The 15,452-nt window shown below is 42.2% G+C and overlaps 1 protein-coding gene across 2 annotated transcripts in view; it reads right to left on the bottom strand.

The window, feature by feature from the left end:
• Positions 1-2,536: 2,536 nt before the first annotated feature.
• Positions 2,537-15,452, bottom strand: part of PID1 (phosphotyrosine interaction domain containing 1) — a 283,353-nt gene continuing 270,437 nt past the window's right edge. For both annotated transcript variants that reach the window (XM_040228182.1, XM_040228181.1), the window contains exon 3: positions 2,537-4,680. In XM_040228182.1, the coding sequence (XP_040084116.1) occupies positions 4,204-4,680 (477 nt within the window). In that variant the 3' untranslated portion in view covers positions 2,537-4,203. The remainder of the gene's footprint in view (positions 4,681-15,452) is intronic.

Raw genomic sequence — 15,452 nt, 5'->3', positions numbered from 1 at the left:
TTTTGCTTCTGTCTATCCCTCTCTCCATCCTGCTAACAGAAACTTACTGAGTTCCTCTTAGGTGATCAGCCCTGTGATAAAGCAGGGGATAAGATGTGAATAAAAGAGAAAAAAAAATCCCCATCTTAAAGACATTTCCACTCCAGAGGCTTATAAAGCTATTACCTAATTATACAAATAAATGTATAATTGTAAACTTCAATGAATGACATGAAGGGAAATTCTAGGATGCTATAGAATCCTGTAATAGAAGGATCTGATTCAAAGTTTTAACATACCCTAAGAAAAACAAAGGGCTTCCCTAGTAGCTCAGTTGGTGAAGAATCTGTCTGCAGTGTAGGAGACCCGGGTTCGATCCCTGGGTCAGGAAGATCCCCTCCAGAAGGAAATAGCAACCCACTCTAGTAATCTTGCCTGGAGAATTCCATGGACAGAGGTGCCTGGCAGGCTACAGTCCATGGGGCCCCAAGAGTCGGACACGACTTAGCAACTAAAGAGAGAGAGAAGAAAAACAAAACAAAGAGTTCATCTTTGTTCTTTAGGGTAGAGAGAGTATTTTGTCCATTGACCACAGCCAATAAAACACTGATGCAAAAAATATCATATTATGTTATTTGTGCTCAAATAAAAACTTCTTGGGCCTTTGTTTGCTTTTAAAACTTTTTCTGTTGCTATAAAAAATACTTCAAAAATGAATAGCAAAGATGTTTATTTCTAGTGGCTTCGTATGCTAATTTTAAATAAGCTGGAGGGTTTTAAAAGGAATGAAAATAAAATATCCAAAATAGAGCAACTGCCCTGGATCAGAAGTTAGTGGGTCTTAGTCCCCGTTAAACATGCCTGAGCTGGGCTGCTTTTGCCAAAGTATACAGTGTCTCTGAACCTCAGTTTCTTCATCTCTATATTGAATGCCATACCCACCAACAGGATCCTTCTGTGGGACCCACGAGTTGACGTTCAGAAAAATGCTTTGTGACCACTGGTATAGAAAGTTAGTACAAACATGGAGGAAACAAAGGGTTAAAAAATAACACAAGTCTGAATCTCCCCTCTGAGGGGAATTGGTATTGGCTGTCCCATAAGACTTCATTAGTTATTTGAAAGATGTCGTCCTGTATTTATCTCTAAATTGCTTACTACTTGCTAAACACATGCTCATGCCAATGTTACCAGAGCTGATTACGTAGCACGTCACACTTGGTACCCTGAGAAAAATACCAGCAAATGCTTTCTGCAATAAATAACCATATGTGCCCTTGCAACCCAAATTTTACTGAGAGAGGAAAATGGCATTGTTTGGAAATATATGCTGGGGGTTGATTCTTTTTTATTTTCCTCCCCCTCTTCAAAGCATATTCAAGGACGAAAAAGTGAACCTGAAAATGAGACAAGTTCAGCTTGAAAGAAAATGCCATTTTCCTTGGAGGACTGAGGTAGTAATTCTTCCTTGAGTTCTTCTCAGTAGCAGGCACCCATATTTTCACTTTCAAAGCCTTTATATTTGTGACTGATCCCATGAAGGGCATTGCTCAAGACACACAGGCTCCAGGGCCATCTGCCTTATTTGATTAATGGGGCTATTCCGAGAAATCATGGCCTGGAGGAGACATTTTTTAACCAGTTCTGTCAGAAGGAATCACTTCGTGTTTACCTTCCACGATTTCCGTGCAGGTTCTTCCGAGAGGTACGTGAGATTTTATAAATAGCCATCATTTGCAAAATGTTCCAGAAGATTCTCCTCTGAAATAAGACTATCACACCAAGTAACTCTTTCCATTGTTGACATGTTACCATCTCAGTGAAGGGGCAGTCATTATCTACAGGTATAGTATTCAAAAATAAAGCAAGATGCTTTTAAACACCATTAAGGAATAAGTCATTGATGATCACATTTTAACATGTTTAGAGAAAGTGAAAGTGAAGTCGCTCAGTCGTGCCGACTCTCTGCGACCCACGGACTGCAGCCTGCCAGGCTCCTCTGTCCATGGGATTTTCCAGGCAAGAATACTGGAGTGGGCTGCCATCTCCTTCTCCAATGTGAGAATTCCCTATTTATTCTATTTAATTTTTCATATTTATCTTTAAATTGGAGTATAATTACTTTACAATGTTAATTTCTGCTAAACAACAATGTGCCCATATGTGGACACATATCCCTTCCTCTTGAACCTGGTGGGATGAATTGAGAGGGCTTCATTAACATATACACACTGCCATGTGTCAAGCTGGGGCCTCCCTGGTGGCTCAGATGGTAAAGCATCTGCCTGCAATGCCGGAGAGCTGGGTTCGATCCCTGGGTCGGGAAGGTCGCCCAGAGAAGGGAACGCCTACCCATGTCAGTATTCCTGCCTGGAGAATTCCATGAACAGAGGAGCCTGGCAGGCTACAATCCACGGGGTCACAAACAGGAAGACGTGACTGAGAGACTAACGCTTTTCATGTGTAAAACAGACATCGATTCAATTTGATCTGTTTCGTCCCTCAGGTTTTCTTTACTTAAAAAAGGAACGCCGTATACACTATGAGACTCTCAGGGTTTTTAATGCAAACATATTTTTTATTAAAGAATGAATGCATTTATGCTAAAGAGTAGTTTACATTTGTCGTGAAGCAGCAAGCGGATCTCCAGAAGGTGTGCCCCCTCAATACAACTCCATGCTTATTCTACATGCCTTAAGACGGGACCCACGCTCGGGGGCACACGTACACACACACAAATGCATACACGGACACACAGACACACAGACCAAAACACCAACACCACTTCTCTCTGGATTCTATAAACTCTCATTTAAGGCTTCTGTAAGGTGTCCCAGGGCCCCTGACATGGTTACCAGGATTCAAAACAGACTCTCAGAAAGGAGCAGCAGCACCCGGAAAACTGTTCATCTGCTCTCGGCCTTAAATGCGTAGATTTTCACCAGTACTTTCAATGTCACTCAATGTTGATTCTTTGCGTTTATGATATTTAAAGATCCATCAAACCAAGAAAACTCAGGCTGTCTTAGTGAGAAGTTCTCATTAGAAATACCCAACAAACTGGCAACTCTGACCCTACGAGATCAATCCCATTGGAAGAGAAGAAGGTCAGATTTCCCTTGCGAGTGGACATAGGTTCTCTGGATAAGTCTGGTTTATAGAATCCGTTCCCTACTTGAGTGCCATGTTGAGTGATGGGTCAATGCTTCCTTAGTGATACCAGCTCAGATATGAAGCTTGCCATGAGAGAGTCATCAGATAGGACCATCAACTAAATAAGTTATCATAAATTGCAGTTGAAGAAAGGACAGCCCGCATGGGGCTTTGTATACTCGCTGATTACTCATTCCCTTTTTCTGAACTTTCTGTGGTGGTGGTTTGAAGCTCCCACATTGTTTGACTGATTCTTTCATTTCCTTGGTTATTATTGTCTTCCCTTTTGGTGTCCTGCCATGTAGGTTGAGACTGCAATCCTGGAGGGATGGTGTAGTGGATTGGAAGGACAGAGAGGGTGGATGGGGCAGTGGAGGAAAGGGGCTATTAGTAGTTGCAAGTACTCTAAGAAAATAGATGAAGTGAATACAATAAGAAGAAGGTGCTATTGGATACACTATGTAATAAAAGCATTGCCTTTAACTGTGAATGAACTGCCAACTATCAGGTTGTTAGTTATAAAGCTCAATAAAGCTATGCTGATTTGCTTACTGAGGAGAGAATCTGAAACCAGCCAGGGGAGAGGAGCTCTGCATTGTTCCTTTAGCCCAGAAGCCTCCCCGTCAGCATCAGCACTCACCATCTCCCGCTACAACCAGGGATTCTATAGGTGCATCTAACATTTTTGTTGGGTTCCATAAGGCAAGTTGAAATTGTGCATTGAATAACAACTGCAGTATATTTGCCCGAGAGTGGCAAAAATCAGCATGGAGAACTCCTACAATGGAGGCATTGGAAAATGAGCCAAAAAAAGAAAAAGAAAAGTCTAGAACTTCCCTCCCCATCCACACTCCCACCCTCCTCATAGTCACAGCAGCAGCAGATTTCAATGTAACGTAATTACTTTAATAATACATTTCTTTAGATTTAGAATTGCTCTTCTGAATTTAAAAAGCTTGGTCGGCCAATAATTTGGCAGTCTTTTCATCCCAAATTTGAATCATCGCTTATCCGTCTGTCATCTTGAATTCCTTGACCAATGCTGCCTTTGCTGAAGCTCTCTCAGTTCACTCAGCCATCGTCAGATTCTAATTCCTGGGACGCCTCTTCCGAGGAGCTGTTCCTGTGGATCCGGCCATCGCTCTTCATACTGTGGAAAGTCTTCTTGAAGGCCTCCATCATGGCGTGGGCCAGCTTCTTGGCCTCCAGCTTGCTCTCGCACTCAACAGCATGGCAGTCCATCTGGTAGGACAGGTCATCATTAATCTCCCTGTAAACCCAGGCGAAGATGTTGGGGCTCACGTTGTGGTCGGCGGTGCAGTAGGCGATGCGGGCCACCTGGAAGGTATCCATGTGCACCGTGGCCTCGCCTTTGTGGTCGAGGTGATGGAGCCACACCTGGAACGGTCGGATTTCCAGGAGGGCATTGGCTGGAAAGACGTCTTCTCGGGCTAGTGTGTGCTTCTTCCAGAGCTCGATGACTGGCTTTTCTGTGCAGCCTGACAAAAACTGCATGCCTGTGGTGGGCACCTTACCCAGATAGGTCACCTGCAGACGAGAGAGAAGAAAAAAAAGAGAGAGGTCAACAGTAGGCTCTTGATTTAGCTGTTCACTCATGTTCCCAAAGAATCAGTTTCACTCTAGAACAATGGAGAGATATCTTTATTGCCCCTTAAAAGAAGAACTACTGGGAATTCTCTGGTGGCCCAGTGGTTAAAAATCTGCCGTCCAATGCAGGAAATGTGGGTTTTGATCCCTGAGGAACTAAGATCCCACATGCAACAGGACAACTAAGCCATGTGCCATATTACAGGGCCTGTGCACCGCAACTAAGACATGATGCAGCTAATAAATACATAAATAAATATTTTAAAAAATAATAACTGTTGTCAAAATGTATATTTTTTTCTCCCTAACAAGTTGACCCCTTGACAAAGGTACTGAAATTTTTAAAACAGGGCTAGATTTTTAAAATTTAATTTCTAGAGGACTACTCTCCCTCCCTCAATCTCCTTTTAAATTCAGAATGAATGATTATGATCTTTTACATGATTTGGCATTTCTTTGAAATTATAAATCCACTTGAAGTTGATTTTTGACCAAACACACAAAGACTTGAATGATAAGAAAGAGTCAAAGGAATGTTGCCTCTGAAAAACAAAATATTTATTAAACTTATCTCCTAGACAGATTCTCTTTGTAAATCTCTCAATGTTTGATTTCACTTAAGCTACTTATTTCTTAGAAAATGCCAAGGACACAAAAACTGTTCTACTTAACTGATGATCTAAAAAATGATTGTTTTCTCGCCAAGGTAATGTTTAAAAATGAAGCAATAACCAGTTGTATTTCAACCCAAACAACTGTTTGTATCAGAGTATAATTGCTTTATAATGTGTTGCAAAATGTATTCTGCTGTATTGCAAAATGAATCAGCTACACGTATATGTGTGTGTTTGTATGTATGTATATGTGTGTGTGTGTGTATATATATATATATATATACACATCCTCTCCCTCCCCTACACCCCCCTCCCATCTCCCCATTCCACCTCTTTAGGTCATCACAGAGCAGAGCTTTCCACTAACCATTCTACCCATGGTAGTGTATACACATAAATACTACTCTCCCAATTTGTCCCACCTGATAAAAATGAAAGACCTACAGATAAGTTAAGATTAAAACCCAGGTTTATCAAATAGCTAAATGAGCAGTACTAAAACAAAGAAAAGTAATTCCACATGATTCAAATAGCATCCTTTAAAAAACTGATTTATAATATACCAAGAAAAGATGTTCACTCTCTCACTTTATTTTTCACTCATCAAGACAGACAGACCCTCTATCACCCTGCACATGCATTATAACCTGGCCTGCTGCAGTCCATGGGCTCACAAAGAGGTAGATAAAACTTAGCCACCAAACAAGAAGAAGTATGTAATTTGGCTCAAAATAAGAGGCTCAGATATAAACACTCTTCCAAACACTTTTTGGAAGAGACCAGAAAGAGGTCCAGAGAAATGGTGAGAACTGAGCGAGGACATTTGGCCACAATGATTCTAAATCAATGTTTCTGTTAAGTGGATGATAAAGGCCACATACAAAAAGTTCAGGGCATGGATGTTGAGTCCTGTTGCATGTATTTGTGCTTCGCTTCTCTCTTAGACAAGAGTTCACCGTGTTGTCCCTTTAAAAAGATGACTTCTTAGAAAAGAAGCACAAATGCAGCCCATTCTAGAAATATTTCTTGGGAATCTATTATGCACAACAGCAAGGTGCCAGGTGGGCATGGGGGAAGGGGAAGATGGAGAAGTCTAAAATTAGCAGGCAGAAAGTAGCTGAATATTTGTTCAGAGCAGCGTCTTTGAGGCCACTGAGGTTGAAAATAAATCCTAGCTCCTCAGTTCACTGAGTGGGTAGTTCTGGAGAAACTGCTAGCCCTTTGCACATGCCTAGATACAGCTATGATGTGAAGCAGATGGTGGAAAGGGCAGGCAAGTGGTACCACAAAGTTTCTGTTGTTGTTAAGTCACATCCCACTCTCTGCAACCCCATGGACTGCAGCACAACAGGCTCCTCTGTCCTCCACTATCTCCCAACTTTGTTCAAATTCATGTCCATCGAGTCGGTGATGCTCCCTAACCATCTTATCCTCTGCTGCCCCCATCTCCTTTCGCCATCAGTCTTTTCAGCATCAGGATCTTTTACAATGAGTCAGATCTTCCCATCAGGTAGCCAAATTATTGGAGTTTCAGCATCAGTCCTTCCAATGAATATTCAGGAGTGAGATATTCCTTTAGGATTGACTGGTTTGATCTTCCTGATGTCCAAGGGACTCTCAAGAGTCTTCCCCAGCATCACAGTTCAAAAGCATCCATTCTTTTTGGCTCAGCCTTCTTTATGCTCCAACTCTCACATTCATAAACGACTATTGGAAAAGCCAGAGTTTTGACTATATGGACCAAGGCAAGATGATGTATCCACTTTTTAATATGCTGTCTAAGCTTGCCATAGCTTTCCTTCCAAGGAGCAAGTGTCTTTTAGTTTCATGGCTGCAGTTACAGTCCACAGTGAATTTGGAACCCAAGAAAATAAAATCTGTCACTGCTTCCACTTTTTCCCCATCCGTTTGCCATGAAGTGATGGGACTTCATGATCCACGAAGTCCATGATCTTAGTTTTTTGAATGTTGAGTTACAAGCCAGCCTTTTCACTTTCCTCTTTCACCCTCATTAAGAGGCTCTTTAGCTCCTCTTCACTTTATGCCATTAGAGTGGTATTATCTGCCTATCTGAGGTTATTGCTATTTCTCCCGGCAATCTTGATTCCAGCTTGTGATCCATCCAGCCCAGCATTTCACATGATGTACGCTGAGCATTTAACAGAGCCAGTGATGGCACCTACCATGCTTAAGGAACACCTCTAGGAAGGATTCAATGGATTTCAAGGCATCAGGGCTTCAAAACTCAGACAGGAGCCCAGCAACTAGATGGTGAAGGGTAGAAAGGAGCAGGAAGGTAAGTGCTGCAGTGGGAAAAGTCCTCACTTTCTTGGGCACATGGGGCACTTTGGCCTGACCACACATTTGGCCTAAGACAGCCCTGAAGAAGAAACAGATGGTCTATGACTGCTGGATAAAAACAGGCTGAACTTTGAAAAGTGGTCTTGCATACAGTCTGAGGAGTAGGGCCTTCTTTGCTCTGGATGGAATGCCACTGAGGGTCTATAGTCCAATGGGTACCTGGATATGATGGAGGCTGTGAACTTGGAAGGCTTTACGGATGCCAGGAAGAAAGACAGGTCAGGGGGCTGCCTAGCAGAAGACTGTCCAGGCAGGAAGTGATGCAACAGCACAACCAGGAAGCAAGGGTGGCCTGACTTAGGAGTGGAGGTCGTGGAAAGGACAGGGGAGACAGATGGGAACGATATTCAAAGATCAAACTGAAAACCCTTGGCAATACACCGAAGCAGGGAAATGACTCAGAAAGATTCTGCAAGTGCCTGCACTCTCCACGGAGATGACTGCAGAATAGCTCTTTGTCACTCTGGATTCGAGTCATATTACAAAGATGGCTTTGTGAGGAAACGCACAACATAAGGTTCTTGACTTACTGAACATGTTTTCTGTGTATGGTATTTATGATACCTTTATTATTTTTAACAACTTTATTATTTTAATTGAGGTGAAATTCACATTACATAATGTTAACCATTTATGTATGATTCAGTGGCATGTAGCCGTCAAACTGTTACACAAGCATCAGCTCTGCCTAGTTCCAGAGTATTTTCATCACCACCAAAGGAGATCCAGTATCTATTAAGCAGTCACTCTTCATTTTCCCCTTGATCCAGACCCTGGAAACCACGAATATGATCTCCGTTGCTAGAGATTTACTATTCTGGAGAGTTCACACAATTGGAATCACAAAATATGTGACCTTCTGTGTCTGGCTTCTTTCACGCAGCATAATGTCTTCAAGGTTCATCTAAGATATACCATGTATCAATACCCCTTTCTTTTCTATGACATCTTTACTTTTGAAGTAGAATAGCAAATGGAGGAAACTAGTATGAGAGCTTGAAGTGAAAAGCATTCTTTCTTACTGTCCCCTGAGACTAGAAATAGCTATGTTTATATCTGTTATATTTGATAGAAACATTCTTCAGATGGAGACAATCTCCTTTGATGTGCTTTCATCTCTCTCTTGTCCTCTCTCTCACACATAATTTTTAAAAAATTATACAGTGGTTTCTATCATGATATAAAGAATAAATTTTTAAAACTTTGTTACAATAAGTTGTTTATGATTCCTTCCAATGAAAAGCAGTAATAGTAAAATTAGGAATAATAATATTTTGACAACTAAGGAAAAATGTATTCCTCATAAATATTTATTATTTAAAAACTAAAGGTTTTAAGGAAAATAACATTTTATTTTTGGAAGTTTGCTTGAGAGAAGCATAGAGCTGAGATGATTAGCTCAAAGAGTTTAATAAGACAACAATGAATGCTATGTAATAATATGTAGACATTTCTTAGAAAAACAGTTTTAAAACACTGAGGTTCAATGTACACACAGATATAATCTCTTGGTACTAAACTTACCAGGAAAGTAATCTTAGTGGCCTGTTTTTACTATCACCTAAACAACTCACTAAGCATAAAGTCCCACATCATTGTTTACACAGGTCTGCAGCCAAATCAAGTCACACACTGAACAGTAACAATTTTAGGCAAAAAGCACTGTGTCCATCAGATCCATCAACAGCCCTGTAGCTAAGAATGGAATTTTATTATCACTAACCTGGATTTTTAAAATTGGAATATAATTGCTTTACATTGTGTTCATATCTGCCATGAAACAAAGTGGATCAGCTATATGTATACACATATCCCCTCCATCTTGGACTCCTTTCCACCCCACTCCACCCCAACTGTCTCACCCCACTAGGTCATCACGGAGCACTGAGCTGAGCTCCCTGTGCTATACAGCAACTTTCCACTAGCTATCTGTTTCACACATGGAAGAGTGTATAGATCAATTTTAATCTCCCAACCTGTGTTTAAAGACAAGAACTGTAGATCAGGTGGTGGTTCCAGGTACAAAGTGTATACTACAAAGTGTTGGGAATTCAGCAACATTGTGATGATCTAGGAAAGTTGCACAGAAAAGACAGCCTAAAAAGACACTCGTTCAATTCTTAGACCACTTTATTATTATATGAGAATCATTTCCATGTAGCTTCACTTTCAGCCATTTGTTCATCTTTCCCATCTTGGAGTTGTAAGAGAAATTTTAACATTGTATGAACACCCTAGAAACCATGCGTCTTCCCAAAGAAAGAACCACATTCTATTGTCTGGTGCTTTTGTAAATGACACTCCCTTCCATGCCTGGGCATTTCTTAAAACTTTATTCTTGTTTTATAACTGCAGAAAATAAGGTTCAAAAATCCTAATTTCTCAGGTAAAATGGAAAAAAAAATAAGGAAATATATATTTATATGTGTCATGTAAATATACATTATATACTTTTACAAATATTTATTTTATATGATCTGCTTATAGTCCATGGGATTTCCCAGGCGAGAATTCTGGGGTGGGTTGCCATTTCCTTCACCAGGAAATCTTCCCAACCCAGGATCGAACTCAGTCTCCTGCACTGGCAGGCGGATTCTTTACTGAGACACCAGGGAAGCCCATGTATATATTATCTGGTTTCTGAAACTTAAACACATATAATCTATTTACAATGAAACCAAAGATTTAAGAGGGAGGGGACATATGTACACCTACAGCTGATTCATGTTGATGTTTGACAGAAAACAAAATTCTGTAAAGCAATTACCCTTCAATTAAAAAATAATTAAAAAAAAAACTTTCAATCTAAAGAGTTTCAGACTTTTGGCATCTTTCCAAAAGTTTCCTGTGAACAGAGAGGCATAAACATGTTCTAACAGCACTAATCCTGAATATTCCATTAGCTTCATCTCGCAAAGTATCACTAAGCCTGCAGATGGAGATGGGCTAAGAGCGGATTATGTTATGACGCCTCTCAACTGCGATATTGACAAGGGCCAACGTTCACACCAACCGTTTGCTGGGGCACTGCAACTACGGCTGCTTTTAACTGGGATTTGCCACGGAGGCCAGAGGCTGCAGTGAACAGACATGCCCTTCATCCAAGCACAGAATTAGCAAACATCCATCTAAAACAACACCAGAGAAAGGCTGATTCTCCAGCGATGGCAGCTCCAGGCCTGCTGCCTGGCAATACTAGGGTTTCGGCAAGGCTCTTAGCTGTGTCCTCTCTTTGATAAAAACGCACTGCAGTCACTTCAGTGTGTGTGACTCTGTGCAACTCTACGGACTGTAGCCCGCCAGGCTCCTTTGTCCATAGGATGCTCCAGGCAAGAATACTGGAATGGGATGCCATGCCCTTCTCCAGGGAATCTTCCCAACCAGGGATTGACGCCTATCTCTCACATTTCCTGTGCTGGCAGGCAAGTTCTTTATCACTAGTGCCACCTGGGAAGTCCCCCCCAAAAATACACTGCTGCTGCTGCTGCTGCTAAGTCCTGTCTGACTCTGTGCGACCCCATAGAGGGCAGCCCACCAGGTTCCCCTGTCCCTGGGATTCTCCAGGCAAGAACACTGGAGTGGGTTGCCATTCCCTTCTCCGATGTGTGAAAGTGAAGTTGCTCAGTCCGTCCAACTCTTAGCGACCCCATGGACTGCAACCTACCAGGCCCCTCCGCCCATGGGATTTTCCACTAACCCTGCCCAAACCTTCCTAAACAATCCCAGGAATGAACTCCTCTCTGCTTTCTGTAAGGTGTGGCCAACACAAAGCATAAATCAGGGAGTATAACTTATGCCACTGGGTAAACCTTGGGAAGTCAATGGAACTCTACTTTGTTACCTTTGGGGAACTGATAGCTTTGTCTGAAATTCCATGAGATTACATCAGTTAAAAGAATATGTTAATAATTTGCGTGTGTACTTAGTCACTCATTTGTATCCAGCTCTTTGTGACCCATGGACTGTAGCCTACCAGGCTCCTCTGTCCATGGGATTCTCCAGGCAAGAATACTGGAGTGGGTTGCCATTTCTTCCTCCAGGGGATCTTCCCAACCCAGGGATCAAATCCAGGTCTCCTGCCTTGCAGGCAAATTCTTTACCACCTGAGCTTCCCTCACAGCTCAGACGGTTAATAATTCGGTATATTGCTTACTCCTTGGAAGAAAAATTATGACCAACTTAGATAGCATATTGAAAAGCAGAGACATTACTTTGCCAACTAAGGTCTGTCTAGTCAAAGCTATGGTTTTTCCTGTGGTCATGGATGGATGTGAGAGTTGGACTGTGAAGAAAGCTGAGCGCCAAAGAATTGACGCTTTTGAACTGTGGTGTTGGAGAAGACTCTTGAGAGTCCCTTGGACTGCAAGGAGATCCAACCAGTCCATTCTGAAGGAGATCAACCCTGGGATTTCTTTGGAAGGAATGATGCTAAAGCTGAAACTCCAGTACTTTGGCCACCTCATGCGAAGAGTTGACTCATTGGAAAAGATTCTGATGCTGGGAGGGATTGGGGGCAGGAGGAGAAGGGGACGACAAAGGATGAGATGGCTGGATGGCATCACTGACTCGACGGAAGAGAATCTGAGTAAACTCTGGGAGTTGGTGATGGACAGGGAGGCCTGGCGTGCTGCGATTCATGGGGTCGCAAAGAGTCGGACACGACTGAGCGACTGAATTGAACTAGAGCAAGGATCCCCACCCTCTGGGATCTAATGCCTAAAGATCTGAGGTGGAGCTGATGTCACAATAATAGAAATCAAATGCACAATCAATGTAATGTGCTTGAATCATCCCTCCCCCATCCATGGAAAAACTGTCCTCCATGAAATTGGTCCTTGGTGCCAAAAATGGTTGGAGATTGCTGCCTTAAGGAAATACAGGAAAAGAATGATCTGAATAAGTTTCCCTAGAAATGGAATAAAAAGAATTCTCTAAGTATAGTTTCCTTGAAAATGGAATGCAAAAATGATAAAATGATGCATCAAGACAGTCTCCCCTCAGAACGACCCCTTTAAATCAGCCCAGCCATCATCCTAACTGGCCCAAGTTCCAGAATTCCGTCTCTGAGCACTTTCCCCTAATATGCCAATTATTTACTACCCGCTTGCAGATTTCCTAATTCTCCCATTAAATTCCCCAGTGTCTGGCATTCACCCATACGGGTAACTATAAGTCAGTTGAAAAAGAAAAATGCAGGCTTTAAAGTGATTTTCTCTTTAATTTTTTATATTTAGTTTAACAGAACTGTGCCTCATGGCTCTGCTTTTCAAGGGAAATAAATAAAAAACTATTTTAAAAATTAATTCTCTCAAAATACCAAAGATTTAGTGATGCTCTGCATGCAGCCGCACCCTCTGTGCTTATGGGACCACAGAGAACATGTGTCTCAATACATAGAAACCCTGAAATATGGGGGTTTAGCCAGGTATCCTCTTATGTCAACACTCCAGCAGGGATTTACTCTAAATATACATAGGTATCCCTTCTTGCCCCAGTCTTCCCCGTGTGGGAGACTTGTTTTCACACCCCTCTCCAGGCACGTCCTCCTTGTGAGCGAGAACACAGGACTCAATGTGCAAGGCTGCCCCAAGGCTTCTACCACTGACATAGCTAAGCACCGATGGAGGGTCTGTGAATGAGCACCCTGTCATCTTGGCCGTCTGTGAAAGAGGTGAATGTTTTCTCCATGAATAGTCCCTTCTGAGCCTCATTCTTCTCAGGAGCTGCAACCTTCCAGAGTTGCAAAGCAGACGAGAAACACAGAGTCATGAAATTGTTCCCTAAACATCCAGAATGGTAGACAGATATTTTTCAAGATAACTTCCCAAGGTGCTGTGACAAAGGGACTTGGAAGAAGACTGAGAAGATTCTTCAGGAGGAGTCACAACCCATTGGAAATAAATACTGGAATCTTTCTCATGGTTGCAGAAACAGGCTTTGGGTAAGAAACTTATTAAGAATGAATCATTCAGAGAGAAATAAACAAACAGAGAAAAAAAAAAGAAAAGTTTTCCCCTCTGTGTCATTCAATGGCATAAACCAATGCCCAGACCCAGACGTCTGTAATGTGTGTGAATGGGCTTTGCCCAGTCCCATTTGAAGTATTTGAGGATATTCGTGGCATGTGAAAATGTGGAGAGGCCATAGAGCCAAGGGGCCCGCCAGAGTGTCTGCATCATTAAGAGTGTCAGATCAGGAGAGACCAGTGTCCTCAGAATCTCTCCTTCCCACCCATGAGTTTTCCAACACCCCAGCCAGCTCTCCATTCATGAATCACTGTTCCCACCTCTGTGGCAAAACAACCCTCGTTTCCCGATGTGTATCCTACTGGCAGAGCCGGCACCATTCCATTCCTTCCTCTTGGTGGCCTGTCCGTATTTCATTCTGGCCTGAAACACCCTTGGTGAGGACCCAGGATCATCTCCACTTAGACTGTACAGCCAGATGGAAAGGGTGATAACAGAGGTCCCTGAAGGAGGGCAGGAGATGGATGACGATCTAAGAAATCAAACACCTGGTTTTCTGCAGGCTTCAACCTTCCAGGCTGGATAAGCCCAACTACCTGACTTCAGAGGCTCAACTTTGGTTCACTTTACTATGTGGCTTCTCTGAGAAGACACGTCAAGAACAAAGATTCTCCAGAGGCCTTTCTTGGGATATAAAAGATCTTTTTGTCCTTCGTTGTCTGTAGGACACTTCCTTTCCCCTGCTGACATAAAACAACATGATACGAACACAGGATGGAGAAAACGTAACTGGGAATTCTAATAGCCTTTGGGTTATAAGGCAGAAGATGAGACAAAGAGCCGCTCATACTCCTGGGCCAAATTCCAGAGCCAAGCTCTTCTGTTCTCATATTAATTCCCTTTTGCACATTTCAGAGAAAAGGTAAAGGACAAAATCCTGAGATTTATGATGCAGGCTTGAATCTACTCCTTCCTGGCTGGTCACAGAGGAGCAAGAATCCACTAGGCACTCTAAAGAGTGGGGATGGATCCCATATGCCAATGACTTAACAATCCATAATGCAAAGACCAAAGTGATGCTAACTATAACCTTGAACTTGCATAACATGCTTTAAACCACGAAGACAATATCAAAGGATTAATACTGCTCACAGTGAAATCTATGAAGTTATTGTGAGAATAATGAAAGTGATAAGCTTTGTCTTGAAAAGTAAATTTGTTTATCCTCTATGTTCATTTGATAACTATTCACTGAGCACCTACTAGGAACCAGGTATATCAGTGAATAAAACTGATAAAAGCCCTCTGCCTTTTTGGGGCTGACACTCCAGCTAAACTGAAGATGCTTATGACTGAGTTTATAGACTTCAAAGTTATGTAGACAAGGCTGGTAGCAGGGAGGAGAACATGTATGGGCTTCTAAGAGTGCTTCTGATGAATTGGAAAACTTCTCTTGGGTTTAAAAAAGCTTTTTCACTTCATACAGCATAACTTGGACTAAAAAAGTCCCCATTTAGATTCTATTCCTTGGCCCAAGCTGTGCTGCGTGCAGGGTTATTAGTCTTTACATTCACTGTGGTTTGGCTTCCTGAGGTGCTACTGTGGTAGAGAATCGGGCAGGCTAATGGCTTCAGAAGAGTGCCAAGGGAGAGGGGAATCAGATGGGAACTAGGAAATCAAGGACTTAGGAGATACAAGGCCTACCCTGCCTCCTGAACAAGATAGACTGGCAGCTAGAATGCTCTGGATATGTTACATTGAATAGACAAGC

The sequence above is a fragment of the Oryx dammah genome, unplaced genomic scaffold (genome assembly GCF_014754425.2).
Source record: "Oryx dammah isolate SB20612 unplaced genomic scaffold, SCBI_Odam_1.1 HiC_scaffold_27, whole genome shotgun sequence".
Taxonomy (NCBI): Eukaryota; Metazoa; Chordata; class Mammalia; order Artiodactyla; family Bovidae; genus Oryx; species Oryx dammah.
Note: the sequence above shows the minus strand (reverse complement) of the source record. Positions and strands in the feature narration are given on the sequence as shown.